The sequence below is a fragment of the Alexandromys fortis genome, unplaced genomic scaffold, assembly GCF_014885135.2.
Source record: "Alexandromys fortis isolate MF-2015 unplaced genomic scaffold, M_Fortis_MF-2015_v1.1 scaffold_221, whole genome shotgun sequence".
NCBI lineage: Eukaryota > Metazoa > Chordata > Mammalia > Rodentia > Cricetidae > Alexandromys > Alexandromys fortis.
Genome location: NW_026068096.1, coordinates 406565 through 432160, shown reverse-complemented (window position 1 = coordinate 432160; position 25596 = coordinate 406565). Strand labels below are relative to the sequence as shown.

General features: G+C 58.5%; 3 protein-coding genes across 3 annotated transcripts; 1 reads left to right on the top strand and 2 right to left on the bottom strand.

The window, feature by feature from the left end:
* Positions 1-11: 11 nt before the first annotated feature.
* Tektip1 (tektin bundle interacting protein 1) lies at positions 12-3119 on the bottom strand. The gene is made up of 4 exons (XM_050123462.1): positions 1977-3119; positions 814-1052; positions 619-744; positions 12-188 (listed from the first exon to the last, which is right to left on the bottom strand). Exons 1-4 carry the CDS (start codon positions 2057-2059, stop codon positions 19-21), a joined length of 618 nt encoding a protein of 205 aa, XP_049979419.1. The 5' UTR covers positions 2060-3119; the 3' UTR covers positions 12-18.
* Positions 3120-3269: 150 nt separating this feature from the next.
* On the bottom strand, positions 3270-15171 carry Fzr1 (fizzy and cell division cycle 20 related 1). Its single transcript, XM_050123458.1, has 14 exons — positions 14993-15171; positions 7479-7600; positions 7248-7373; positions 7091-7154; positions 6871-6998; positions 6626-6708; positions 6351-6534; positions 6004-6069; positions 5419-5521; positions 5156-5340; positions 4767-5000; positions 4486-4590; positions 4026-4118; positions 3270-3942 (listed from the first exon to the last, which is right to left on the bottom strand). The coding sequence occupies exons 2-14, from the start codon at positions 7545-7547 to the stop codon at positions 3901-3903; spliced, it is 1482 nt and encodes a 493-aa protein (XP_049979415.1). The 5' UTR covers positions 7548-7600; positions 14993-15171; the 3' UTR covers positions 3270-3900.
* A 4938-nt stretch (positions 15172-20109) lies between these two features.
* Positions 20110-23603, top strand: Dohh (deoxyhypusine hydroxylase). The gene is made up of 5 exons (XM_050123460.1): positions 20110-20271; positions 21199-21491; positions 21807-21883; positions 22541-22781; positions 22909-23603. The coding sequence occupies exons 2-5, from the start codon at positions 21218-21220 to the stop codon at positions 23223-23225; spliced, it is 909 nt and encodes a 302-aa protein (XP_049979417.1). The 5' UTR covers positions 20110-20271; positions 21199-21217; the 3' UTR covers positions 23226-23603.
* The last annotated feature ends 1993 nt before the right edge of the window (positions 23604-25596 follow it).

Here is a 25596-nt window from a genome sequence, read left to right as displayed (position 1 = left end):
GTCGGCAGCAGGGCTTTATCAGAGCGCGGGCGTGAAGGCCGGGGGCGGCTGGCCGGTGGCCGGGCAGGGGCGCTCTCTGTCCCGTTGCCTGAAGTCCTGCGAGGTGTAGCGCGGCCGCTGTGGCGGCGACAGGTGGGGCACGTAGTCGGACCGTAAGGGCTCCACCCCGAATTGGTTCCTGTTGACCACTGGGGAGCGGGACTGGGCTCAGAGGCTGGCAGGGACCCTCTGCGTGCTGGCCACGCCCTGCCCCGGCTCCCCACCCCCTCCCACCTGCTGCCCGGGTCTTCGCTGTTTTTGTTTTTGTTTTTCGAGACAGGGTTTCTTTGAAGCTGTCCTGGGACTAGTTCTTGTAGACCAGGCTGCCCTCGAACTCACAGATCCACCTGCCTTTGCCTCCCCAGTGCTGGGATTAAAGGCGAGTGCCACCACCACCGGGCCATTGTTTTTTTTTTTTTTTTCCCCTGTAGTTTTGATGCAGGGTCTCTTAAAGCTTGACACTGTGTAGCCCAGGCTGTCCCCAGAACTCAGAGATCCTCCTGCCTCTGCCGCGGGAGTGCTGGAGTGGCCCGCTTGCACCTCCGCCCCACCTCCCTCCCGTCCCCATCCGCCACTCACCAAACTCCTTGCTGCGGATGTGCCTGTCCCTCCACGGCATGCACCCCCAGCGCGTGCCTGGGCTGAGATACTGCGCAGGCAGCACGGGGTCCCAGAAGGCCGTCTCCCGCAGGCGCTGCGTGTAGGCTGCGGGAAGACGAGGGCGGGGTCAGCGTGGGACCCACGGGCGTGCGCGGCTGGGGGCGCGACACTCACCGGGCGGCAGGCCACGCTGGCGACTCTCAAAGCAGCCGTGCCAGCGCGCATGGGCCTCGCGGTACGGTCTGTCAAGCGCAGCAGGCAGCATGTACCAGGCCTTGCGTGGGTCCGAGTTGGTCAGGCCGGTGAACCACACCTGGCCGGCTGCGTCCTGTCCCATGGGCGCGAACTTACAGCGCACGGCTTGCTTGACGGCCTGTGCCCAACGGGGGCCCTCCAGGGACAGGTAGTCATTGCTGAGGGAGGATGGGCACTGAGCGCAGTTGCCCACTGCTCCCTGTCGCAAGGGTGTCCGCCCCCTTTGCAAAGGGGTGAGGGCCACCCCATACCCGCCCAGGGTCTCCTCTGTGCGCTCCCCCACCCACTGTCATTGTCTCATAGCCGAGGATGCCCTGCTTGTGTTTGAGGCACGTCTCCCGACCATGCAGCAATCCTCCTGCCCTAGCTTCTCAAGTGCTTGTATGACAGGCACGAGCCTAGTGGGGGGGGGGGGAGGCCGGGGTCTGCTTGGCAGGAAATTTCTCATATGGTACCCGGAGTTGAGTGCTCTGGCAGGCCTTGGGTGGCCTGGAACTTGCAACAGAGAAGAGGGTACACCCTCTATAGTTTCAAAACCAGGACTCGGGTGGCTCCATGGTAACCCCCTGGGATTGTACTTAGCCCACAAAAGGTCGATGTGAAACAGGCCTGTGAAATGGGACTTTTGCTGGGTGACACGTCCTGTGCTCAGTATGCTGAGTGAGGCGGGGGATCTTTCTAAGCCTTTAGGTTACACACACAGAAAGATCCTGGCTCAAGCTTTAAAAATGTAGTGTGGCGATATATTCCAGCCCTGTGGAGGGCAGCAGGAGCGGCAGGAGTTCAAGGTCACCAGCCACGTGGTAAAGCTGAGGCCAGCCTGGGTTACAGTGATCTCCCCATCACTCACACGTGCACAGGTCAGGCATACTGCCCCTTAGGGCTGCCACCTCTCACACATACCGTGGCCACTCAAGGGAGGGAGAGACTGAGGGCTTCCCTCCTTTGTAGTGTGGGTGTGCACATGCCTAACTCCCAATCCCCTGCACACCTGTATCCCAGCCCACTTGACTGCAGGTTACAGGGGAGGGGGGCACAAGCTGGTGCTTGGGTGAAGGGAGATGCCAAATGCAGGAACCCACCTGTATAAAAGGGCGGGAAAGTTGAGTTCCAGGGTGCCTGAGGGGACAAAGGGCTGGGCAGCCTCCCGCCTCAGGTTTTTCATGTCTGCCCCTGTGTTCCCAGAGGCCCTAGGGCCATTGTTGACAGGGACAAAGGTATCCCAGCAACAGGGAAGTGGGCAGCCATGGTCCCCATGACCTCAGCCTACTTCCTGGTGTGAGACTGGAGCCTTCAGGACTGAAGTGAGACTTGTGGCTCTGGACTCTCACCAGCTCCTTACCTGGGGATACCTGGCTTTCCTCAACTTTCCCCCTGCCCCACAATGTCCTCCCTGTGCCAGGGTCTCGGCAGTCTGCCCTTGCCCACCTTACCCAGTCTCTGTCCTGCTCAGGGACTATCTGCTGGGCGGTGGGGACACAGCCTAGACCATCACTCAGCCAGTGTGGAGGGACCTCGAGGACACGGGACTCAGTGAGGGACAAAGTGTGGGCTCCATGACAGTAAATGTCTGTGACCCAGGGATCCACAGAGGGAAGTGGATTCGTGATGGATGTGGTTGGGCCTTTGCACCTTTGGTCAGAGACTGCCCCCGGAATTAGCAGTGATTGTTACAGAGCTCATTTTATGATAGTATAGTGTTTTGTGTTTTTACTGCAATAAACAACACAACCAACTTAAAGTACTTGATGGCCACCTCACTGCCCTTGGGTGGCACCAGGGTCCATCTGGGGTCATTTCCACAGCACAAACAACTCCCTCTCTGCAACATGCTGCTGGACCTGTCCTGCCCCAGGGACTTTGTGCAAACTGGCCACTGCACAGGCTACAGAAGGCCACCTCTGGGCACTTGGGGCTGAAGTCCCCTGGCCACTCAGGACCCTCGCAGGCTTTTCCCCAGTGTGTGGATGGGGGCCTGGACCACACCCGCTTGCTTGCAGTTTTGAGCCTCCTCCACCACAGCGGCAGCTTGTGGTAGCTTCTCGGTAGAGATAGGACCTCACCCTTCACAGCTGTCTGTCCACTGGGGACCAGCCCAGCCTCACTGACAAGTGTGGTATTGGGACTGACAGATGGATAAGCTGTTCTGTTCAGGCAGGTGGCAACAAGTGTCCCTGGTGTTTCTGGTGACTCCCGACAGGCTGAGCCACCCTGCTGCCTTGGGATGAAGCCCCTGCTGGGGAGCACAGTTAAGAATGTCTGCCTCACTCCCAGCCTCAGACAGCAGACCCCACAGTGACCTGTGTCCTAATGCCCAGTGGCTTCTCCGGCCATCAGTGTTAGAACAAGGCAACAAAACACACAACAGACCCCAAGGCGTCACAAATACATATATACACACGTGCACACACCATGGCCACGGCCACCACACTGGGGAGGAGCAGCAAAGATGGGGGGTCTGAGGTCAGGGAGGCCTGAGAAGCTTCCAGAAGGCCAAGAGGAAGTGGACATGGCAGACAAGGCAGCTGGCTGGGGAGGGGCGAGGTGACACACATGGGTGACACACAGAGTACAGAGTGGCAGCACGGTCAGGGAGTCAGGGCGAGAGGCGCAGGCCCCGCCAGCACCTCCCAGGATGTTCTGGCTGGGGTGGCTGCAGAGGGGCATATCGGCTCTGGTCCACAGGCCCAAGTGACACTGGGTTTGGGGCTCTGATGGGGTCCCGGGCCTCCTGCTCAGCTGTGTCCAATATGGCTCAGGCAGTGGTGACAGGGAGGTCAAAAGTGTCCATCTGAGAGCGCTGACAGCCAGCAGGAAGGGGATGCAGCCGGTGGATGAGGGTCCCTGTCCCAGACACTGGCTCCACAGCTCACAACGAGGCATTTAATGAGACTCTGGGGTCTCCGGCCCGGCTCCCGCCCGTCAGATGCCTCCTGGGGACTGCAGGGACAGCAGGCCCATGCATGCTGGCTGCTCTATCTCTGCCCCAAGGGGCTGCACCCGGGTCTATCGGATCCGGGTGAAGAGGTTGAGCACAGACACGGATTCCTGGGAACAGGGAACAAGAGTGACCGTGTGCCCTAAGAACCCAAGGGGTGTGACCATGTGAGGGCACCACGCACCCTCCTTACCTTTGTAGAGCGTGTTTTGCTGAAAACGTTCCAGAACCGCAGTGTCTCGTCTCCGGCCCCAGTGACAATGGCCTCCCCGTCAGGGGACATGGCCTATAGAGGGGACAAAAGGGACTTGGTTGTTTCCAGCTGCAGCAGGCAGGTTCTGAGACCCAGGTAGAAGCCAGGGGACACCCCAGGCTGAGGGTGTAGGACACAAAGGCCCCTGCAGCGGTGGGTCTGAGCCCTGGGTTCCCAAGCTAGGCCTACCAGGCAGCCGGGACACTGGCACTTTTGTTGGACAGAGGCCAGGTGGTGTGCGAGGCCTGGTGGGGAGGATCCTCCACTTCCCACATCCCAGGGTAGGGGGACACTGTTTAGGAGCGTACAGCAGGAAGGCTGGGGCAGTACTCAGCCAGCCAGGGACAAGTCCACCACGTGGGGCCCCAGGGGGCTGACAGCAACAGTGGCCGACACTCACCAAGTAGAGGACACGGTAAGAGTGGCCAGTGAGCTTGGCCACCTGTGTAAGGGACGGGTACTTCCACACGAGGATCTGGTTCTGTGAGTAGCCATGTGTGCTCACCTAGGATGGAGACCAGGTGTGAGGGCTGCAGAGGGCTTGGAGGCGCCCTTGGGCTTCCCTCAGGGGGGCATGGAGTCTGGACCAGCCAAGGCCGGCATCAGTCTACAGTGCACACAGGTGGCGGGGGTCTCAGCCCCCATGCTTCCTGCTTCCCACGGGCCCACGTGGGCACTCACCAGCTCGTTGGCATGTTTGGACCAGGCCAGGTTGCACACTTGTGAGCCAGTGTCAATGCACTGCAGGGGCTGGCCTGTCAGCGTGTTCCAGAAGCGGATGCAGCGGTCAGCTGTGCCACCCCCAGATGCCAGCAGTCCGTGCTGGTGTGGGGACCAAGCAATGGCCTTCACGGCTGCCAGGTGCTCCGTGTACTGCTGCACAGGGCTCACAGTTGAGTGGTTCCACACGAGCAGCTGCGGGCAGGCCGAGGCTGTGACAGGCCCACCCAGAAACAGGCACCCAGGGCAGGCACCTGCCCAGGCCAACTCTGGGGTCATGAGCTCTATGTTCTAAGATGACCCCAGGGCCGTGCCCTCCCGGGGCGGGGCAGGAGTGACAGCAGCTGTACCTTGTTGTCATTGCCCCCTGAGGCAAGCAGCTGGTGATCTGTGGACCACTTGAGGCCACACACCTCCTGCCGGTGGCCCTGCAGCCGCCGCTCTGACTGCAGGGGTGGTGTGCGGATGTCACGCTGCAGGATCATGCGGTCACGGCTACCCGATGACAGCTGGTCTGCGTTCCAGGCCAGCGCCCCTGCAGGGTGACAGCGGGTCAGCCCGGGCCTGGGCAGGGCCGGGGCCAAGGGTGCGGCTGGGCTGGCCAGGTCCTCACCAACGCGTGCAGTGTGGCCCTCCAGCACCGACAGCTTCTTCCCAGCGGCCGCATCCCAGATCTGCACGAAGCCCTTGTGTGTGCCCACTGCAACCAGGTTTCCCTAGAGGACAGGAGTGGCCAGGTGGCCATCAGCTGGATATGGGGACAAGAAGTTTACCCATCTCGTGCCCAGAGAGGCAGGATGGTCTCTGTAGCCCATTTTTTGTTTTAATTTTTAAAACAAGGGCTTACTCTATAATCCAGACTAGCAGACCTCACACTCAGGGCAATCCTCCAGCCTTGGGAGCCACCACACCCAGCTACCTGGACGTACTGCTTTGCTTAGACTGTCTGCGGGGCTTTCCTGGCAACATCACCGTTCGGCCACCACTGTGCCAGCCTTGTGCGGGGGATACCGCCCACCCCTGCACCCCAGGCTGCAGTGAGTAGCAGCAGCAGAGTCTCAGAGATCGCCAAGGCTTGTGGCACAGGGAAGAAGCCTCCAGCTCAGTGGCCTTACTCAAAGATCAAAAGGTCAGGTGGGTTTCACCCTTCCTCCTTTAGGGGTCAGAGGTGACAACAGGGCTCCCCTTCCTCACTTACCCGCTCAGACCAGCCCACAGAAGTCACCGAGTCCCCTTCCACAGAGAGGTCACAGAGCCGGGTCACCTGTGGGCAGGAGGTCAGAGTGAGGGCAGATGCTCTGGCCTCAGACCTGCGTTCCCCAGCTCGTGCCATGGGGTGGAATGCAGAGATGGCACCAGAGTCCAGCAAAGGAGACCAGAGTCCCAGCGTCTACAGTGGTCCCTGGGGACCATTCACGTCTCCTCAGGGAGAAGCGGGTGTATGTCTGTGTAGGGGGGAGCATCAAAGGAACAGGCACACTCTGTGCACACGGGCTGCACCGCCTGTGGTCAGTCAAACCCCCATGGATGGTGCTTGGTGCACACCTGGCTAGTGCACGCACTCCACAGGTACACGCAGGTGCCCAACCCCACGCTGAGCACATTGAGGGAGGACCAGTCCACCAGGTTGAGGTAGAAGTCGTCCTGAAGCTCGGGCGCATCCAGCACCTTGAAAGGAATCTTGGAGATCTTGCGCGTGGGCTTCCGTGGTGACCGCAGCAGCTTCTGACTGCGGGGACAGCAGAAGGCCGCTTGCTGCTGTCCCAGACCCCTGTGTCCCTCTCACCACCCGGACACTCAGGGTCCCAGGCCTGGCTCACCTCTTGTTACTAACAGGGGACAAGGAGTATGGAGACACGTCATTGCCATCGTCAGGACTCGAGCGCTTGCTGCTGAGGGAATACTGGGGGCAGGGACACCGTGCGGAGTGGCTGTTGTGGCTTCGGGGCTTGGGAACCCCCAAGCACCCAAAGCCGACACAGAATGGGCTGGATGCTGCAGACAGAGCAGCCCCGGCCCCCCCACAGCCCTCTCCCTCACGGGGCCCTGGCTGCCGCTGGCTCACCGTGAAGAGACCCTTGTGCTCGGGTGTAGATGGCTGCAGCCTCCGATCCTCCGTCTGCGGGTCCTGCACCTTCTCAATGCCCGCGCCCAGCAGCTCGTTCTTTAGTAGTGCGGAGTAGGCCAGGCCATCTGCAGGGGCAGGGCGGAAGGTTGTTGGGTGTGCTCTGGGCGGGTCCTATGGCGGGAGGGGCTATGGCCAAGTGGGCGGGGCCGACCGTCACCTTTGCCGTTGTCCGAGGTGGCATCCTTGGCCTTCCGGTTCTGGCTTGGGGACTTCTCGTTTTCCTATGGGAGAGCAGCCCGTGAGGGAACACCGCAATGGGGGGCTGTGCCCACCTCGGGGTGACTGGCCCGCTCTCTGCTAGGTCTAGCCCTCACATTGATCCTGTGGAAGTTCACACTCCAGTTGGCCCCGGCCCGCGAGGGGATGAAGCGGTCACCATGCTTGCTGGGCGAGGACACTGGGGAGTTGGCTGGTGTCAGGGTCCTCCGCATCTCCGAGACCTGGGAGAGAGGTGGGGGGCTCAGCTGCGGCGACCCCCAGAGAAGGTCCCTTGGCCAGGGTCTGCAGGTGACACCCTGGGGGCTCGATGGGGGCCCCTCACTCACACATGGCACTGTGTTCTCATTCTGGATGATGATCTGCCGCAGGAGCCTGCGTTCATAGTCCTGATCCATGTTGGGCGGGCGGGCGGGCAGGCGGCGGGGCGGGGCCCGCAGCTGAGGGCAGCCTGCAGGGCAGACACAAGGTAAGCGCCCCATGGGACACAACAACCAGGAAGACAGACTGGGCTGCTCTGTAATTCTTTTTTTTTTTTTTTTTTGCTTTTGGAGACAGGGTTTCTCTGTAGCTTTGGAAACTAGCTCTTGTAGACCAGGCTGGCCTTGAACTCTGCCTCCCGATGCTGGGATTAAAGGTATGCGCCACCACTGCTGTAAATCTTATTTTTGACACAAGATCTCATGTAGCCCAGGCTTGCCCCAACCTTCTACGTAGCAAAGGATAACCTTGAATCTTAATGTCCTGCCTCAAATGTGTGTCACCATGCCTAAGGAGTATATCCCAGGAGTCAAGAACATAGCACCCCTGAGCCTGGGAAGCAGGATCCGCCCTGGTCCTGACATTCCAGCAGTCCCAGGCTGGCCCTGATGTACCTGAGTGTGTGCCTGTGTGATGAGCCTCAGTCCCTGGAGTGACCAGTGCTAACAGGGAGGTGGGGCCAGTGCCAAGCCAAGTGTGGGGGGGACTGGGGACACTAGCCTCCATCAGCAATTGGAGCAACTATGACCCATCACCCTTGATGTCCACTCAGACAGCTTACAACTGAGGTGGGAGGGGATGTGGTCAGCCAGGGCAGAGCCCTCAGGCTGTCCAGGATCTCAGGCTGTGAGGCTATTGCTTGCTAACAGAGACCAGGCCCTTGGTCTACGCACTATGTGGCTTTTATACTTCATTGCGGAGACACAAAAAGGCAAAGGTCCCTATAGCCTGGGGGACAGTCCATGTCAACAGCACCCAGTGCAGAGCTGCAGGCCGCCAACTTTCCCATGCCCTCCTACCCCAGGCCCTAGACACCACAGCATGATTTATGCATGCACTGGGCCCCTCTGGCCTGAGCCCGGAGCCTCCCACTCCACCCAATGTTAAACACACGGAATACAGAGAAACACAAAAGGCAGAAGCAAAACACTGGCTCTGCATCCTTCCCCAGAACTTTCCATTTCCCACACCGAAGCTTGGTCCTCAGCACCAACTCTCAGTGGTCCTGGAGCCTGGCACTCTCTCAGGCCTTAGTCCCTTCAACAGCTGAAGGGGCTGTGTGACCGGAGACAGACAACCACGGGCGGAAGCCTGCCCTGCTGCAGGTCCATCCGTGCACAGGAACATTACTCAGTCATGAACAGGAAGGTGCTAAAGCGACTTTGAGGAGGCACCCCGAGACCGGGCTGCCGCCTGCTGCTCTAGCCACCCAGCGTGGGAGACAGGCTGGACTGGAGCACACAATTCTCTTGCCTCGGCTCCCGGGGCTAGGATGCTTGGAGGATCAGGAGTTCAACTCCATTGTTAGATACAAGCTGAAGGGCAGCCTACTCACGTGACCCAGGCCTGGAAGACACAAAGCGAGGGCAGGGAAAGGCTCGGGAGCTGTTCAAATGTGTCACCTCACCACTGTAGGTGAGAGGCTGACATGGGGGGGACAGGGGTGGGGCTGAGGGGTGCAGGAGTGGGAGCCTAGTGCAGATGAAGCACTGACACCGGCTGCTGTCTGGCCTGGCGGGGCAGACCCACCCCTTTGCCTGGTTCTCTGAGGGAAAGGCTGGGCCTTCTCTTGCTCCCTGGTCCCCAGAAGCCCAGGTGGCCCCAGTCCTTGCATACAAACTTGATCCAGCAGCCAGGTGGCCTAGGCCTAAGGCTCATGAGTTCCCCTCAGGTGGCAGGGTCCTGCTCCAAGCCTGGCCCACTCCACCCAAGCCCAGCCAGGCCCAGCTAACCCTTGGGAGCTCTGGGTCCTGTGCCTTCCTGCTGAGAGTCAGTCTCCCCCAGGGGCCTGATCCTGGCTGTATCCCAGGATGCTGTGAGCGGGGGGTTTCTCGCAGTTTGGTGACCACTGGGACCAAGAGCACACAAAAGTGAACAGAGCCGGGTGTGATGGAGCCCTGTACCAGCCCCTGCCAATGCCACCAAGAGCCAGGGTGTCACCAGTCGCCCACCCCCAGTGCACACTTGTCCTCTTGCTTGGCACTGGGCCAGGAAGGCCCTTGGGCTCCTGTCACCAGGAAGCTCCCCCAAGGACGGAAGTGCAGCTCATCTGACCCTTAATTGCCAGCAAGTCACACCCTCTAGGGGCTACAAATCCTGAAAAACTGGTCCTCATGGCTGGTGTGTCAAGGAACCCAAGAAGAGCCCCCACTTGCAGCCAAGTTGTGGGGACACACCATGCTGCACTGTGGCCAGGCGGGGCTTGCTGGGCCCTGCAGGGTGCTGAGCCCCATTCCATACACACACACGCACGTCCATGGAATCAGGAGCATTCCACACTCCCCGTTAAGACAACAGGAGCTACTCAAGGCACCACAGCACAGAGCAGGCGGAGATGGAGGCTGGCAGCCAGCTGCACCCAAGGCCCTGGCACAGGAAAACACCAGGCCTCTTTGCCCCATTCTTCCCTCTGTCCCAACTGGTGGCAGCCATGTGGTCAGGACTGTCCCCTGCCCTGGAAACACACATGGGGACAGGCCGCGCGCAGAGCTGCGGTCAGCTCCTGCAGCAGTGCCCACCAGGGGCATTGGACACAGGGACCCTCAGATCAGATGTCCCACAGAGCTCATATGCTGACCAGAGCATGTGATCCCCAAGATACCTTTAAGGGCAAAGGCAGGGACTTCCCAATGACACAGGCTAACAAGCAGGCCTGTTGTCCAGGAACGGGGTCCCCACTCCACTTTGCTATCTCCTGTATTACCACAAATTCCCCGAGACATAGCTCTGGCCGAGCCTCCGGGAGACTCTACCCCCAGCAACCTTTCAGAAGGCTGCACGGGAGAGCACGGGCTCTTCCTGTGTGCATGTGTGAGGAATACCTGAGGACCTGGGATGGCACAAAGGGTCTGAGAACTGTCAGTAGTAAACGGTGGCTGGTGTGACAGGCAGAAGCAGGCACATGGCAGGGCCCAGACAGCGGCCTTCTAGTCAGGAGAAACAAGCAGAGCAGGAGGTGACAGCTCCCATCAGTCAGGGACCCCTAGACACCTGGGGTTTGAGCAAACCGCTTCGCCCAGCATGGGCCCAGAGTGAGAAGACCCTCAGTACACGTGCATCCCCGCCCACTCGCTCATCCAGCAGTGGGCCACTCTCAGCCTCCCTGTGCCAGCTGGGCAGACCGGGTGCCCCAGCTTGTGGGAGAGACCCCTGCACTGTACCACGCGTGGGTCTCCATATGACAGCGTGGCTGTCTGTGAGAATGCTCTGTAGACCAAGGGCCCAGGGCCCTTGGTCCTCATGGGAGGGAGGGCCCGCAGTGCTGAGGCTGACTTCAGCCTCCACCCACCCCACACCTGCAGCTCTCCCTGTCATGGCCACCTTAGGGTGAGTCCAGAGTTCCAGAAGCCCTGGGGTTACAGGATCTCTTAACAAGGTGGGCTGCTTCCCCAGGACAAGCAGCGCAGCACCAAGCTCTCCCCCTGCCGCCATGCACGCCCTCCTCGCAGCTGCACTAGGGACAGGAGAGGACAAGATGGCAGTTCTGAGGAGCAGACAGTCAAAACGTGTGCACCCCATTCCCAGCAGAGATGACACTGACCAGAGAGGCTGTGGTAGGAAGCTTTCAGAACAGACCTTTGGGTCAGAAGCTGGGGTGATCCCTTTCGGGAACGGGGTGGACTTCAGGGTGACGGAAAGCTCTAGAATACATTCAGGCAATGGCCACACCACAACTATCCATTTTAATAAAATGTAAAATGTGATACTATTATCTGCATAAAGCAGATAAAAACATGGAAAAAAAATAATTAAAACCAACTTTTCAAGCCAGGCAGTGGTGGCCTTTAACCCCAGCACTCGAGGCCAGCCTGGTCTACAGAGTGAGTTCCAGGACAGCCAGGACTACATAGAGACCCTGTCCTAAAAAAACAAAACAAAAACAACAAACTTTTCTAAAACAAAGGCTGGTGAAGATAGTGGGAATTCCCGATGGTGACAGGGGACATCGTCTCATCCTCAAACCTCTTTGGGGTCAGACATGGTGGTGCACACCTGCCATCCTGGTACTTCGGCAGGCTGAGGCAGGAGGATTGCTGCATGTTTGAGGCCTCCTGAGCGAGAGTGAGACTACAGTGAAAACAAACCCCAGAAAGGGGCTGGCCAGAGCACTCAGCAGAAGGCTGGAGAGCCGCACACCCAAGCTGCAACATGGGACCACATGGTGGAAGAAGGAACTCACCCCTGCATGGTGCCCTCTGACCTACAGACACACACACACACACACACACACACACACGTACGCACACCCACCTAACACACACATGCACACAGACACACACCCACCTAACACACACATGCACACAGACACACACATGTAGGTACACAGATATACACAGACACACGAGTACACACACAGAGATACACATGCACACAGACACACTAGTACACACACACAGAGACACACTCATGCACATAGACACACATGTAGGCATACAGAGATACACAGATACACAAGTACACACACAGAGATACATAGACACACGAGTACACACACACAGACACACACATGTAGGCACACATTCGGAGATACAGACACACAAAGACAGACACATGAGTACACACAAACACAGAGATGCACACACAGAAAGACAGATACACAGACGCATGAAGACATGTGGGGTGCAGACATGGCTCACAGCTCTTGGGGGTGGGGCCACCTGCTGCACCGGACAGCTAACAGAATGGAAGCAAGGGCAAGTGCCAAGTAGGAGGCCGAGGCAGGGGAATGCTGTCCTGGGTCTGTGCTGTGGGGAAGGAACCTGCCACAAGAAGCAGAGGTTCTGGACACCCAGCTGTACAGTGTGGCCTCCTGATGGACCTGTGTCCCCAACCTACATCCTCAGGGCCACTGTACACAGACCTCGAACTCACGACCCTCCAGCCTCAGGTTCCTAAGACCTGTGTCCTCCCGCCCACACCCACACCCACAGGGCTCTTCCAACTTCTAAGGACAGCCCAAGTCCTTCCAAGCCCCTGAAAGCACAGGCCTGTGGTGCCAGCTATTGTGGCAGCTGAGACAGGAGGATGGCCAGCCAGTACCAGGCCAGCTGAGACAACTCACTGAGATCCTGTCTCAAAACAAAAATGTATGGCTGTGGGGGTGGCACGCCTGAGGACATACCTCAGATCCCAGACCCCATAAAGGCCAGGGCTGAGGCTTCCTGGCTGTCCAGGTTGTAAGGGAGACAGTGACAGGGTGGGGCATGTGACATCCTCTTCTGCTTGTGTGTACCTGCACAAACATACATGTACACCATATGCACATGTACACACCAAAAAAATGTTTAAGGATTAAACATTTAAATGGGGCTACAGAGATGGCTCAATGGTAAAGACCACATGCAAGGAGTCCAGGTTTAGTTCCCAGCACCCACGTGGGTACCCGTAACTCCAGTACTAGGACATGGCACCCCCTTGGACCTCCATGAGCACTGCCTGTACACGGTATGCATATAGACAAGCACACACGCACACATACGCACGCGCACACACACACACACACACACAAACTAAACACAGCTTAGGGCTGAAGAGATGGGTTCAGTTCCCAGCACCCACAAGGTGACTCACAATTGTCTGTAACTCCAGTTCCAGGGGATCTGACACCCTCTTCTGGTCTCTGTCAGGCACAAATATACATATACCCAAACATACATACAGGAAAAATATCCATACAGATAAAATCAAAATAAAAACAAAAAAATCCATACACGCATTAAAAAAAAAAAAAAGGCTGGGGGCTGTAGGCACCATGGTCAAGGTGGAGCCTCTGTCTAGAATCTGAGTGAGGGGCTGGGGCATGGTTGAGGTGAGCTATTGTACAGCATGTGCAAAGGCCCTGGGCCCACGTCCAGCGCCAGGAAATGAAACACGCCGGGACTCCTGCAGTGCACAGCTAGCTCCTAACCCTCTAGGACGAGGAAGCAGAGGGCTAGTATTGGTAAAGAGAATACACCCTTGATACAAGCCACAAGACCTGATGATCCACAAGACATTGGGTTAAATTCCTCAAGTACCAAGTCCACCCTGAAGACATCCTTAGAGGAACCCCACTAATATTTACAGCACCTGCTGGGTGTCGTGGCGCACACCTTTAATCCTAGCACTCAGGAGACAGAGGCAGCCTGGTCTACAGAGTGAGTTCCAGGACAGCCAAGGCTACACAGAGAAATTCTGTCTCAAGCAACCAACCAACAAACCAAACAAGCAAAATATTTGTAACACCTGCCATTCCAGCCCCACGAGAGCGGGAGCCACCAAACCCCTGTCTCTCCAAGCCTGACCTCAGAGCTCAGAGTCACCTTCGTGGTCTGTCCTGGGTGATTGCTCACTGGGCACCCATGGGAATGAACGGGGTAGGGGACTTGCTTCTCACCTGCTCTGGACTAGGGGGTGAATACCGGAAGCATGGAAGGAAAGATTGCCTTCTACAGGGACTGGCGTCAGGCTTAGACGGAAGATGGGGGGGCAAAGGTGATTGGAGGGGACAGTGGATTTGAGTCTGGGACAGAAGACGGAGGGACACAGGGAGAAGGTTCAGACCTGAGAAGGCATGTGGTCAGCTTGGGGACACACAGACTGCCTCGCACTTGGGGTCAAGTCTCCCACTGGGGGACCCCTCACCTGCAGAAGGCTGTACCTGAGACTCCTGGGCTCTGACTGTGGATTTATGAGACTGACTCAGACCTGGAAGTTCAGTTTGGGTGTAGGAAGTGTCTGAGGCAGGGGGATTTGGATTTGGGAGTCAACAGGGTACAGGGGAGTGGTTGTAGCTGTAGAGTTCTGAGTGTGCAGCATGGAGGACAATGCCCTAAATTTGGGGTAATATAGCTCAAAAGGGTAAGAGAGCTGTAGTGGGCAGGGCGAGGTCACCGAGGACAGATGGCTCCGGATGAAGGCCTTCATCTGGGAGCATAAAGGGGGTGACCCGGGTTTGCGAGTGCACGGAGGTAGAGGTTGGGGTGACACCGGGACTGACCTCGGGTCTAGAGTAACAACATGTGGAATGCCCTGGATTTGGACAGTGCCGGGCTCAGAGGCGGGCTCTGGGGAAGAAGGGCTGTGATGGACAGGGCGAGGTCAAGGCGAGGTCGCCGAGTGCAGGCGACTCGGGGCTGGGGTGACGCAGGGGCTGACCTAGGAGCAGGGTGCGTTTGCATTCCGGGGTGCGGGAAAGCAGCGCGGGTGGTGCCCTGCATCCGGGGGAGCAGGGCTCGGAGCGGGGCTGGGGATGCAGGGCTCTGACAGACGCAGCGAGCTGGCGGGCTGGAGGCCAGAACCGAAGGTCGCTGCGACGTGGGGGAGCCCGGAGAAGGAAGGGGTCGGCCTGGGGGGCGGGTCCCCCAGTCACCTGTGTCCTCACCTGCCTCGCTCCCGTCGCCGGCCGGTTCCCGTCGGTTCCCGCCGGGCCCAGGAACACGCCGCGCCCGCTCGAGGCCCCTCCGCTGCGCCAGGCCCCGCCGCCGCAGCTCACGGGAATCCCCCGGCCTCCGCGGTCGCTAATATGGCGGCACTCAGCGGCAACCCGGCTCCCTCCCTCCGTCTGTCCCGCAGGCCGCGCGCGTGCCCGCGACCGGCCCCGCCGCCGAGCGCATCCCCGCGCCAAGGCCACGCCCCCACACGCAGGCGCGCCGGGACACGCCCCCTCTGCCTCCCCTCCCAACGCCACCTGGGCTTTCCCGGGGAGCCACGCCCATGACCACGCCCATCGCGCATCGCACTCTCCAATCCCCTGCGTCCTCAGCTGAAACCGCGCCCCTTCAAGTATCTAACGCCCCTCCAGAGCCACGCCCCGCGAACCGCCACCACGCTACGTCTGGAAGCTACGCCCCCTGGGCACGCCCACTCTGTGCCGGGCCTGCGCCCACCGCGTACAACTACGCCTGCGCGCTGCAGCGCAGGGCAGCTCGGGAGTCTGGGACGTCCTTCAGGATTCAAATCAATACAGGAAGCGGGGCGGCACGCGTTGCCCGGGGCAACCGCGGTCGGAAGTGCGGTCCAGGGGAAAACAACGCGGATGACTCGGCGCTGAGGAAGGCGTGGCTCCTGTTTGAGGAAGAAGTGGGGAAGCGTCACCCCGAAACTTTGGTTCTCTCGGCGGACGGCGCGCGGACGCTGCTGTGCACGCACTAGGCATTTGTGTATTGTTTTGATCTTTCGAGAGTTTTCACTCTCTGGCCAGGCTGGCCTCGAACTGGAAACAATCCACCAGCCTCAGCTTCCGAAGTGCTAGGATTACCTGAAAGTGAGAACACCCACCCCGGCCTCTAAAGAATTTTATTATGCGCCTTAAACGAGTACTCCCAGAAGCCATAATGATGACAGCTCGAAACAAAGCTCAAGAAGGTCCTGCTTCCAAAAAAAAAAAAAAAATAGATAGGGGCCAGCGAGACCAAGACAAACGTTCAATACACGGAGCCCACTTGGCGAAGGGAGACCCAACTCCTACAAGTTGTGACTTTCTGACCACACACAAACCTGTGCCTCCCCATGACTAAGTGACACACACTAAACAAACAATTAAATTCTAAACACACACACACATATGTGTGTGTGTGTGTGTGTGTGTGTGTGTGTGTGTATGGCAAAGGAAGAGCTGGGGGGCTGAGTTCCGTGGGCAAAGGGGGAAAGGTTTGCGCAAAGGCCTTGGGGTGCTCAGCACACAGTGCGGTCACGGTTTCAGATTCCGGTGCCTCACCCCTGTTCCAAAACAAGGCAAATCACGCTGCAAGGCTTTGGGGAAAGATGAGTCATTCTCCTTGCTGGGCAAGTTGTGAAATCCGCAGCCCACACAGGAGAGGGGCTGGCAGCAGAACACCGAACAGCCAAGCCACAGGGCCAGGCCAGCAGAGGCTCAGTCACCCACCCACAGCCTCCTACCGCGGACATGGGTGCCCCCTTTCATTCACAACCTAGTGTCCACTTGCGGAGGGGGGAGCTTCAGGACCCATTCATGCCGTGGAACACCACATGGCCCTGAAAAACGACAGAGCTCTGATAGCTTCTCAGACAGAGGGACCCCAAAGGACATTGTGTCCAGCAGCAGGGCCAGACACAAAGGACCACACAATTTGGGCTTCATGACAGGAAATGTCCAGAGTTGGGAAGTGGATTCATGGGTGCCAGGGGCCGGAAGGCTCAGGTGGGAAGTCAGCAAGTGATGAAGGAGCCGGTAAAGGTGCCCGCTGCCGCACCTGTGATGCTGAGACTGGTCCCCAGATGCGCCTGAAGAAGAGAATGGGCTCCTCATCAGCTGAACCCCACGGGAGGGCACTAACTCACACACGAGCACAAAGAAGAAAATCTATACATTTAATTTTGGGGGGGGGGTTCTATTTCTTTTTCTTTTTTTCAAGAAAGGGTTTTTTTTTTTTTTTCTTTTTTTGTAGCTTTGTAGCCTGTTCTGGAACTCATTCTGTAGACCAGGCTGGCCTCCAGCTCACAGAAATCTGCCTGCCTCTGCCTCCCAAATGCTGGGATTAAAGGCATGCGCCACCACCACCCAGATTAAATGATTTATTTTTATTTTATGTGCATTGGTGTTTTGCCTGCATCTGTGTCTGTGTGTGAGCGTCAGATCTGGGAGTTTACAGACAGTTGTGGGTGCTGGGAATTGAACCCCGGGTCCTCTAGAAGAGCAGTCAGTGCTCTTAACCACTGGGTCATTCATTACTCCAGCTCCCTAAATTAAGATTGATTAAATCAGTACGCTGGACCGAGGACCCTATCAGAAAAGCCTGGTCACCGAGTCTGGACAAGACAGAGCCAAATGTGGTAACAGAAGCCAGTACCTCCTAGGGGTGCACAGAAGATGCCACCACACAGTGGCACTCAGAGCACCATATAGGACCTCACTCTGGGCCTGGACACCCAGAGCCTGGGTGGGAAGACAGGTGAATTTACATTCACAGCCTCCCTGGGGTTCAGAGGAGCACAGCCCCGTCTCCACCTGGCTCTGTTGTCAAAAAATAAAGTTGAAAAAAATCAAAATTAGGAGGTGTGGGAGATATCTCAGCGGTAACATGTTTGCCCGGCCAGCATGAGGACAGGAGTTCAGATTCTTGTCAAGGGCCCAGAGATGACTCAGCAGACAAAGGTGCATGGGGAGCCTGATTCTTGGCACGCACAGTAGAAGAGGCCAGCTCTTCAGGTTGTCCTCTAACCATAGGGACATCTGTGCTCCACTCATAAATGTAACAAGATAAATAAAACAGTGCCCCCACCAAACCAGACAGTGACAGTGGCACAGGCTTCTGATCTCTCAGCTGGGACACTGAGGCAGGAGGATCCAAAAAAACAAAATTTACTTTTTTTTTTTTTTTTTTAATGTTTTGAGACAGCTTTGGTTTGGAACCTATTCTGGCCCTAGCTCTGTAGACCATGCTGGCCTCAGACTCAGAGATCTTCCTGCCTCTGCCTCATGAGTGCTGGGGTTAAAGACTGTGCCACTACTGCCTGGCAAAAACCCACTCTTTATAGAGACAGGAGTGTTGAGGCCACAAGCTAATGGCTGCTAGCTGACCAACAGCTGTGAAGCAGAAAACGCCTCGTGAGGAAGGCAGGCCTGCAGCCACAGGGATGCTGGACTCAGGGTGGAGAAGCTGCAGAAGGGAAGTCATGGCTGCTGGGCGCTGTGCAGCTTTTCCCGGTATCAGTTCCTCCCAGCGCAGCCTGGGCAGCATGCCAAGCAGTGACCGGAGCACCAGCCTCCTTCAGAAGCCATATCTGCTTCCTGCACCCCTGCGCCCTTAGCTTCCCCTCTGCTGTTCTGAGGTTCAGATCACACCTGGCATCACCCCACCCTGTGCCCCGCTGCAGCCCTCCCCCCCCAGCTCAGCCCAGCCCTTCCAGAAGCTTCATGTAAAAATGAGTTGAGCTGTGCCCCATGGCGTCGCAGTCATCATCGGCAGCCATGTTTGTTGTTTATTTTTCCCTGTCACATGCACGTGAAACCTGAGGCGTGGTCCTCAGTTGCTCTCTGTCGTGTTTGAAGGCAGGGTCTCTCACTCAGCCTGGGGCTCACCCGTTAGGCCAGGGTGGCCCTTCTCCTGCCTCTGTCTCCACACACACCATGTCACTCTGGGAGCCAACTTTCTTGAGTCCTCAGGGGGTAGATGGTGATGTTCAGTGGTCCCAGCGCTCAGCAGGCCAACCCCAGGCTGAGAGCAAAGGCTGGACTAACAACATAGTCTTGAGAGGAAATTAAATCACATGGTGCAGCTGGACTGAGCCAGGAGCGCAGCTCACTGCCCTGCCTTCCTGCAGAGGGCTGACAGATGACTCAGTATCTCAGTGGAAGAATGGCGGTGGCTTTCACTTATTTTCTATTTTGTTTTGTTTAGTTTTCCTTTGTTTGGAGACAGGGTTTCTCTGTGTAGCCCTGGCTGTCCTGGAACTCACCCTGTAGACCAGGCTGGCCTCGAACTCACAGAGATCCCCCTGCCTCTGCCTCCTGAGTGCTGGAATCAAAAGCATGCACCACTATTGTCTGGCTATGAAATGTTTTGAAATGATTCATCCTCAGTACAGTGTTCATTTTACTTTAACAGTTTTTGGCACGTCCATAAATATACATTGTGTATCTTCATCATATGTACTCACACTTCTGTTTTTCATATTTATTTAGTATATCATACAAGCCCATAGATTAACGGCCTAGCTGAGGGCATTTTGATCAATATATAGTGTATTTTAATCTTGCCTTCACTTTACTTTTATTTTGAAAACGTCATTATCATAGATTAAATTTACATAACTATGTAATAATGAACTTCTTTATGGCATCTTACGCACATATGATGTATCTTAAAAATATTTTATTTTATATGCACGGGTATGAGGGTGTCAGATCCCCTGGAACTAGAGTTACAGACAGTTGTGATCCACTGTGTGGTGTTGGGAATGGAACCTCCGTCCTCTGCAAGAACAGCCAGTCTCTAACTGCTGAGGCATCTCTCCAGCCCTGTATTTAAATTTCTAAATATTGCAGGGTGGTGGTGGCAGCAGCACTCGGGAGGCAGAGGCAGGCAGATCTCTGTGAGTTCGAGACCAGCCTGGTCTACAAGAGCTAGTTCCAGGACAGGCTCCAAAGCTACAGAGAAACCCCGTCTCACAAAACAAAACAAAACAAAACAAAATTTCTAAACATCGATTTCATGCACATGTCACATGACGAGGCGCGTAGTCTAGCCTGTGGCCCCCAAGATCGAACTCTTGTCGTCGGATTTGGCTGCAAGCGCCCTCACCCGCTGAGCTGCTTGCTAACCCCTCTTTCGCCCACCTTTTCTTACGGCCCCAGACCACTGGCCACGCCCCCGGCGGTAGAGCCCCGCCCCGAAGCTTCACGCATGCTCCGTCGGTATTGGTCGCCGTTGCGCTTTGAGAACCATTTTGATTTCTCTAGGAGTGGGCAGGGGAGAGAATCCGGTTCCGGAGGAAGACCGGAAATCGCTCCTCCGGCTCTGAGCTCTGGTTCCGCCCGGCCTGGTCACGTGGTCGCCGAGATGGCGGCGCCTAAGCTACGCTGCGCTCGCCGCAGCTGCTGACCAGCGCTCCCCTTGTCCGTGGCGCCGTCACCGCGGCCTGCGTCGACGCGGCCTGCGTGTGCGGAGTCAGCGTCGAGTCCCCGTGGCCGAGAGCACGGTGAGGGGCGCCGGAAGTGCCTCCGGGGGACACTTCGCCGCCCGACACGGGGCCTTCCGTATCCCAGGATGGCCTCCCCGCCGCGGCAGCCCGGCTGTCCGGGGTGCCGGGGTGTGAGCAGCGGCTTCGTGCCGCCGGGCCCGTGCAGCTCCCGTTTTTGGAAGCAGGATCTGGGACCGGCCATCCCCCTGCTTCAGCGTCTCCAGCGAGGTGCTGGGCGTCCCTGCTGGGCAGCCATGCCTCCTTCATTAAACCCGGGGGCAGCTGGATGACATCAGAGCCCAGGAGGGCCTTCCAGCTGGGCACAGCTTGTCAGTCCTGTTTGGGACGCATCCGCCAGGGTCTTTGCAGAGCGCCCTTCTCATAGCTGTAGATGTCTGCTTCCGGGTTAATTCACCCATGTTTAGAGAGTGTCTGTGAGCTAGCTGGGTGTGTGGTCCTGCGCCTGTCAGGCCGCGCAGGGGGCGCGGAGGGGAGGAGTGAAGTGTATTGCACGGGCTTCGGCGACTGTGGAGGAGTCTCACGTGAAGTCGTGGGAGGATCAGCCAGGCAGCCTTGAGATCCAGTTTCCAGATCTGCATCCAAGCTGTCCTGAAGGGGACCTGTCCTCAGTTCGGGGTTTGAGTCCCTGGAGATGGGGGTCACTGGAGGTCATCCTCCAGGACCAGGTCCCCGGGGCCTGGCTTCCATCCGTGCCTCCTCCTGTGGGCATCGTGTGGAGCCTGTGACATGGGATACCCCCGGGCTTCTGCGTGAGGCCACCTCCTGTGACGGAGATGGACCAACAGCGCCAGGGCTCTTATTTTCTTCCTTGGGAAGTGGTTGATATGGAGGTTTGGGGGAGATCCCCGGCCTCAGCATCCCCGGGACTGGGTCTGCAGGTGTGAACCTCAGCACGGGCTTCACCCGCACCCTTTTCTGTGGCAGGTTGCCGGAGGCCGTCGCCATGGTGACGGAGCAGGAGGTGGAGGCAATAGGGAAGACTCTGGTGGACCCCAAGGAGCCTCTGCAGGCCCGCTTCCGGGCCCTGTTCACGCTGCGGGGGCTCGGGGGCCCACACGCTATTGCCTGGATCAGCCAGGCCTTCGAGGACAGCTCTGCCCTGCTGAAGCACGAGCTGGCCTACTGCCTGGGCCAGATGCAGGACTCGCGCGCCATCCCAGTGCTGGTGGACGTGCTGCGCGACACGAGCCAGGAGCCCATGGTGCGACACGAGGCGGGTGAGTGAGTGAGGGCGCGACCCCGTGGCATGCCTTAGCAGGAAGGGTTGCAGTGAGAACTCCAGGGTGATGAGGGCTACACTGGCCTGTGAGCAGAAGGGTGGAGGCCCCCGTTCCTGGCCTCGGGATCTTGGCACACTGTCCCCTTGGCCCAAGGTTTGTGTAGCTCCTAGTCCAATGGCTTCTGGTGGGGTGGGGCTGCTGTAGCCGCAGCGGGCCAACCTCTGGGGTAAGAATTCTGATTGGCCGGCTGGGAAGCTGATGTGCAGCCTCTGGACACCATGGAAACCCTGCATGACTGACTTGTCTCCTTAGGGGAAGCTCTGGGGGCAATCGGTAACCCGGAAGTTCTAGACCTCCTCAAGCAGTATTCTACGGACCCAGTGGTTGAGGTGAGGATATTGGCCCCTGCCTGTGAGGCCAGCTGTGGAGTCCATGCCTGGTTGCCAGGGCAACCTCCTGGGAAAGGATGCTGTAGAGATGGGGGCAGGGTCGGTCCTAAGCCCTCCCACAGCTCTGGGTCGTCCCCCCCCCCCCCCCCCCCCCCCCCCCCCCCCCCCCCCGCCCCCCCCCCCCCCCCCCCCCCCCGTTCACCCACGAATCAGCTTTCTACGCTGGATCCCCACTCTGTATGTTGCTGTCGTGGAGCCCACGCTGTGTGTCCTTTTGTGTCTGTGCCCCTGGCCACCATGACCTGAAGGTGGCTCTATGCAGTGTTTATGCCAGAGCCTCCCTCGTGTTCACGGCTGAGCAATACTGCAATGTGCGAGGGCTGCGCTGTGCGCTACCCATTGCTCCTGTGGCGCCGGGCTCGCTTCTGCTCTCTGGCCTTGTTCTTCCTTGTGGGCTCCCGTGCATGAGCCTGTCCCCCGCCTTCTGCCCGTGAGGTCCAGCTACAGGGCCTCTGCACACAGCTTGGGCCTGCTTGGCCCCCTTGGTCTGTCCAGCCTGAAGCCATTTGCCTGGTGTGAGTCTCGGAGAGGGGAATATGCCAGTCGGGCCCCGTGCACCCAGCCTTGGGACCCACACCACCTCTGCCACCCTCACAGGTGGCTGAGACGTGCCAGCTGGCTGTCGGGCGTTTGGAGTGGTTGCAGCAGCACCCTGGGGAGGCTGGGAGCGCAGGACCCTACCTCTCCGTGGACCCAGCACCCCCTGCAGCCGAGCAGGACGTGGGACGGCTGCGGGAGGCCCTGCTGGACGAGGCGCTGCCACTGTTTGAGCGGTACCGTGCCATGTTTGCCCTGCGCAACGTGGGTGGCGAGGAGGCGGCTTTGGCCCTGGCTGAAGGTGAGGCGGGGGCCTGGAAAAATGCCTGGTCACTTGCCCTGGGTGGTCCTGACCATTTGGTCATGCAGGTCCCCACCCTGGCACCCCAGGCAGCTGTTCCGACCCGTTTTCCTGTGCTCTCATGCAGGTCTGCGCTGTGGCAGCGCCCTCTTCCGCCATGAGGTGGGCTACGTGCTGGGCCAGCTGCAGCATGAGGCGGCCGTGGGCGAGCTGGCGGCCACCCTGGCGCGGACCAACGAGAGCGCCATGGTGCGACACGAATGCGCAGAGGCCCTGGGTGCTATCGCCAGGCCCGCCTGCCTAGCCGCACTGCGGGAGCACATCACCGACGCCGAGCGTGTGGTGCGGGAAAGCTGCGAGGTAGCGCTGGACATGTACGAGCACGAGTGCGGCCTGGACTTCCAGTACGCCAACGGGCTAGAGCGCCTGCGGCCGCCGCCCTGACCTAGCAGCACCGGGCACTGCCTAGGACTACCCTGGACTCTGCCGTCGCAGTGGGCAGGGTTCTGCGGGCCGTGCCCTGCGTGTGGGACTCTTCCAGCGGCGCCCACTATCCAGACTTGGGGGCCAGTCATCTGTGCCGCCTTGATTCCCATCCTCCACAGCTGCCTCTGGATGCTGGTGCACAGTGCTCCCTCCTGGAGCTGTCTGTCTATAATTTTATTCCTCCAGACTGGCGCACTGCAGTGTGGGAACTTCCGGATACCAGGGAATGGTCAGGTTTGAGATGCCGGGAAAGGTTGTGGGGTCTCAGGTCGGCGAATACTTCCGACTTCGCGGGGTTAGGGGCAGTGCATGTCTGGGCCATCAAGGGGCACAAGCCAACTCCAGGACAATGCACAATAAAATAAGTTATTTTTGACAAATGGTGGCTCCTGGTGTGGGGACAGCGACATGGCCTTGTTTGTATGTCTGACTTTTGGGGACAGAGGTACAGCTAAGAGCCTGTGCTATGGGTTCCCATCCTGGCCCCACAATTCCGTGTTCCCTGGGATACCCCCTGTCCCTGTCACCGGGCAAGCTTGCCCTGCTCCAGTGACCACCACAGTGACTCCAGGCCAGGTGACCCCTCCCCTCCCCTGCCTTGGGTCCCCTTCCCCAGGAAGAGGGCTCCAAGGGAGACTGAGGCTGTGCCACTTCAGGACAGGTCAGCGGTGACGCTGGTGACGCCCTGGCACTCCGGCGGTGCTCGGTCACACTCCCGCCTCAGCAGTGTGGTCCTCGATTGTGGGATGAGCGCTTTAGCCTGGGCTAGCCCTCGTCCTGTGTGTGTTCTTTAGACATGGTGGCTCTGCAAGAGCGGCTGGTGCTGCAACCGCTGAGCCCTGCCCACTCTGGGTTATTTTCCCATCTGCGTCCCATGTGGTCCAGGGAGGCCCTTATTCTCCTGCTTCCACCAGTGTTGTGATGGCTGCCAGACGCTATCGTGTGCAACCTTTTTTAAAATATATATATATATTTATTATCTATACAATATTCTGTCTGTATGCCTGCAGGCCAGAAGAGGGCACCAGATCTCATTACAGATGGTTGTGAGCCACCATGTGGTTGCTGGGAATTGAACTCAGGACCTTTGGAAGAGCAGGCAATGCTCTTAACCGCTGATCCATCTCTCCAGCCCGCAACTTTTTTTTTTTTTGAGTCGGAGTGCAATGAGGCAATGAGCTGGAATTCATGGCAATCCTCCTGCCTCAGTCTCCTGGATGCCAGGATCACAGATTGTGGCCCTGACTCCAGTCCTCACATCACAGAGGCTGCCAGCTAGTTCTCCACCTCATTGGTCACTCAGCCTGGACTCCTCAAGCCATCCTGCCCACGGGCGGCCTCCTCGAGACCAAGTCTACAAGATGTCCCTCCTCCTGGGGGCACCACCCTCACATGGCCCCTCCTCACCCCTCAAACCCCTGGCTGCGCTCCTCACAGGTCCCTCCAGTCTTCCGCTGGGGGTGGAGAGGCATGAAGCTCATCTACATACCACAAAACCCTGCATCTTGTGTCCCTCACAGCCAGTTTGTGGGATTTTATAGGATGACTCACCCCTTGAAGCTGGAGGGTGACACATGGGGTAACATTAACCCCTCGTCCCAGGGAAATGCCTGCTATCAGAGCCTGGGACAGCCACAGCGTGTGCAGCGACTCTTCAGAACTCGGATCTGAACCCAGGTCTCTGTCACATGCTGACCCCCTAGGCTCCCACCCTACATCTGTCCTCCCTACCGTGGCCACCAGAGGGCGCGCATGAGAGTACACTGCCCGCTGCCACCCAGGGTCCCCCGGAGACCCTGTCCCTCTGCCCCACGGCTGCCCCGGGCTTTTGCACTGTTCTCGCGTGGGCGGATCGGCGTCACAGTCATGACAGCCATCGAGGGAGGGCACCCACAGATATAGCAGCCGTCCTAATCCTTGCAGCTCATCCCCTAATCGCCTGCGTCGGGCTCCGGTGGAGGGTGTTGCCAGCCATGGCGGGGTCGGCGAGCGAGGCACGGGCCTGGAGCCCGGCCCCGGCCATGTACGAAGAGTACCGGCCGCCTCCGCTGGACGCCATCCGCCTGCCTCGCTACGCCCTGTACCTGCTGATGGCCGCCGTCCTAGTGGTAGCCGTGGCCTACGCCATCGTGGGCCACCTCATCAAAGACCTCGCTCATGACTTGGCGGGTGAGCCAGGCTACCCTCCGCGAATCCAGCCTGGGCGGGGTCGCAGATGGTGTGGGTCTGCCAGGGTGGGAAGGGGCAGGACCGGGCCAGAAAGGGGCGGGGCCCGGGAGGGAGGGGCGGAGCTGAGCCTGGGGTGGGCGGGACTGAGCCAGGGGGGGGG

Excerpts from the sequence above, each read along its gene's own strand:
- Tektip1 (XM_050123462.1), bottom strand. The coding sequence starts at position 2,059 with ATGAAAAACCTGAGGCGGGAGGCTGCCCAGCCCTTTGTCCCCTCAGGC. Across the intron at positions 1,053-1,976 it reads TTTCCCGCCCTTTTATACAG|CAATGACTACCTGTCCCTGG; the intron begins GTGGGTTCCTGC and ends ATCCTCCCTCAG. Across the intron at positions 189-618 it reads CATCCGCAGCAAGGAGTTTG|TGGTCAACAGGAACCAATTC; the intron begins GTGAGTGGCGGA and ends CCCGCTCCCCAG.
- Fzr1 (XM_050123458.1), bottom strand. The coding sequence starts at position 7,547 with ATGGATCAGGACTATGAACGCAGGCTCCTGCGGCAGATCATCATCCAG. Across the intron at positions 6,070-6,350 it reads GGAGTGCGTGCACTAGCCAG|GTGACCCGGCTCTGTGACCT; the intron begins GTGTGCACCAAG and ends TCCTGCCCACAG. Across the intron at positions 4,591-4,766 it reads CCAAACATGCCAACGAGCTG|GTGAGCACACATGGCTACTC; the intron begins GTGAGTGCCCAC and ends TCTCCATCCTAG.
- Dohh (XM_050123460.1), top strand. The coding sequence starts at position 21,218 with ATGGTGACGGAGCAGGAGGTGGAGGCAATAGGGAAGACTCTGGTGGAC. Across the intron at positions 21,884-22,540 it reads CTACGGACCCAGTGGTTGAG|GTGGCTGAGACGTGCCAGCT; the intron begins GTGAGGATATTG and ends CCACCCTCACAG. Across the intron at positions 22,782-22,908 it reads GGCTTTGGCCCTGGCTGAAG|GTCTGCGCTGTGGCAGCGCC; the intron begins GTGAGGCGGGGG and ends GCTCTCATGCAG.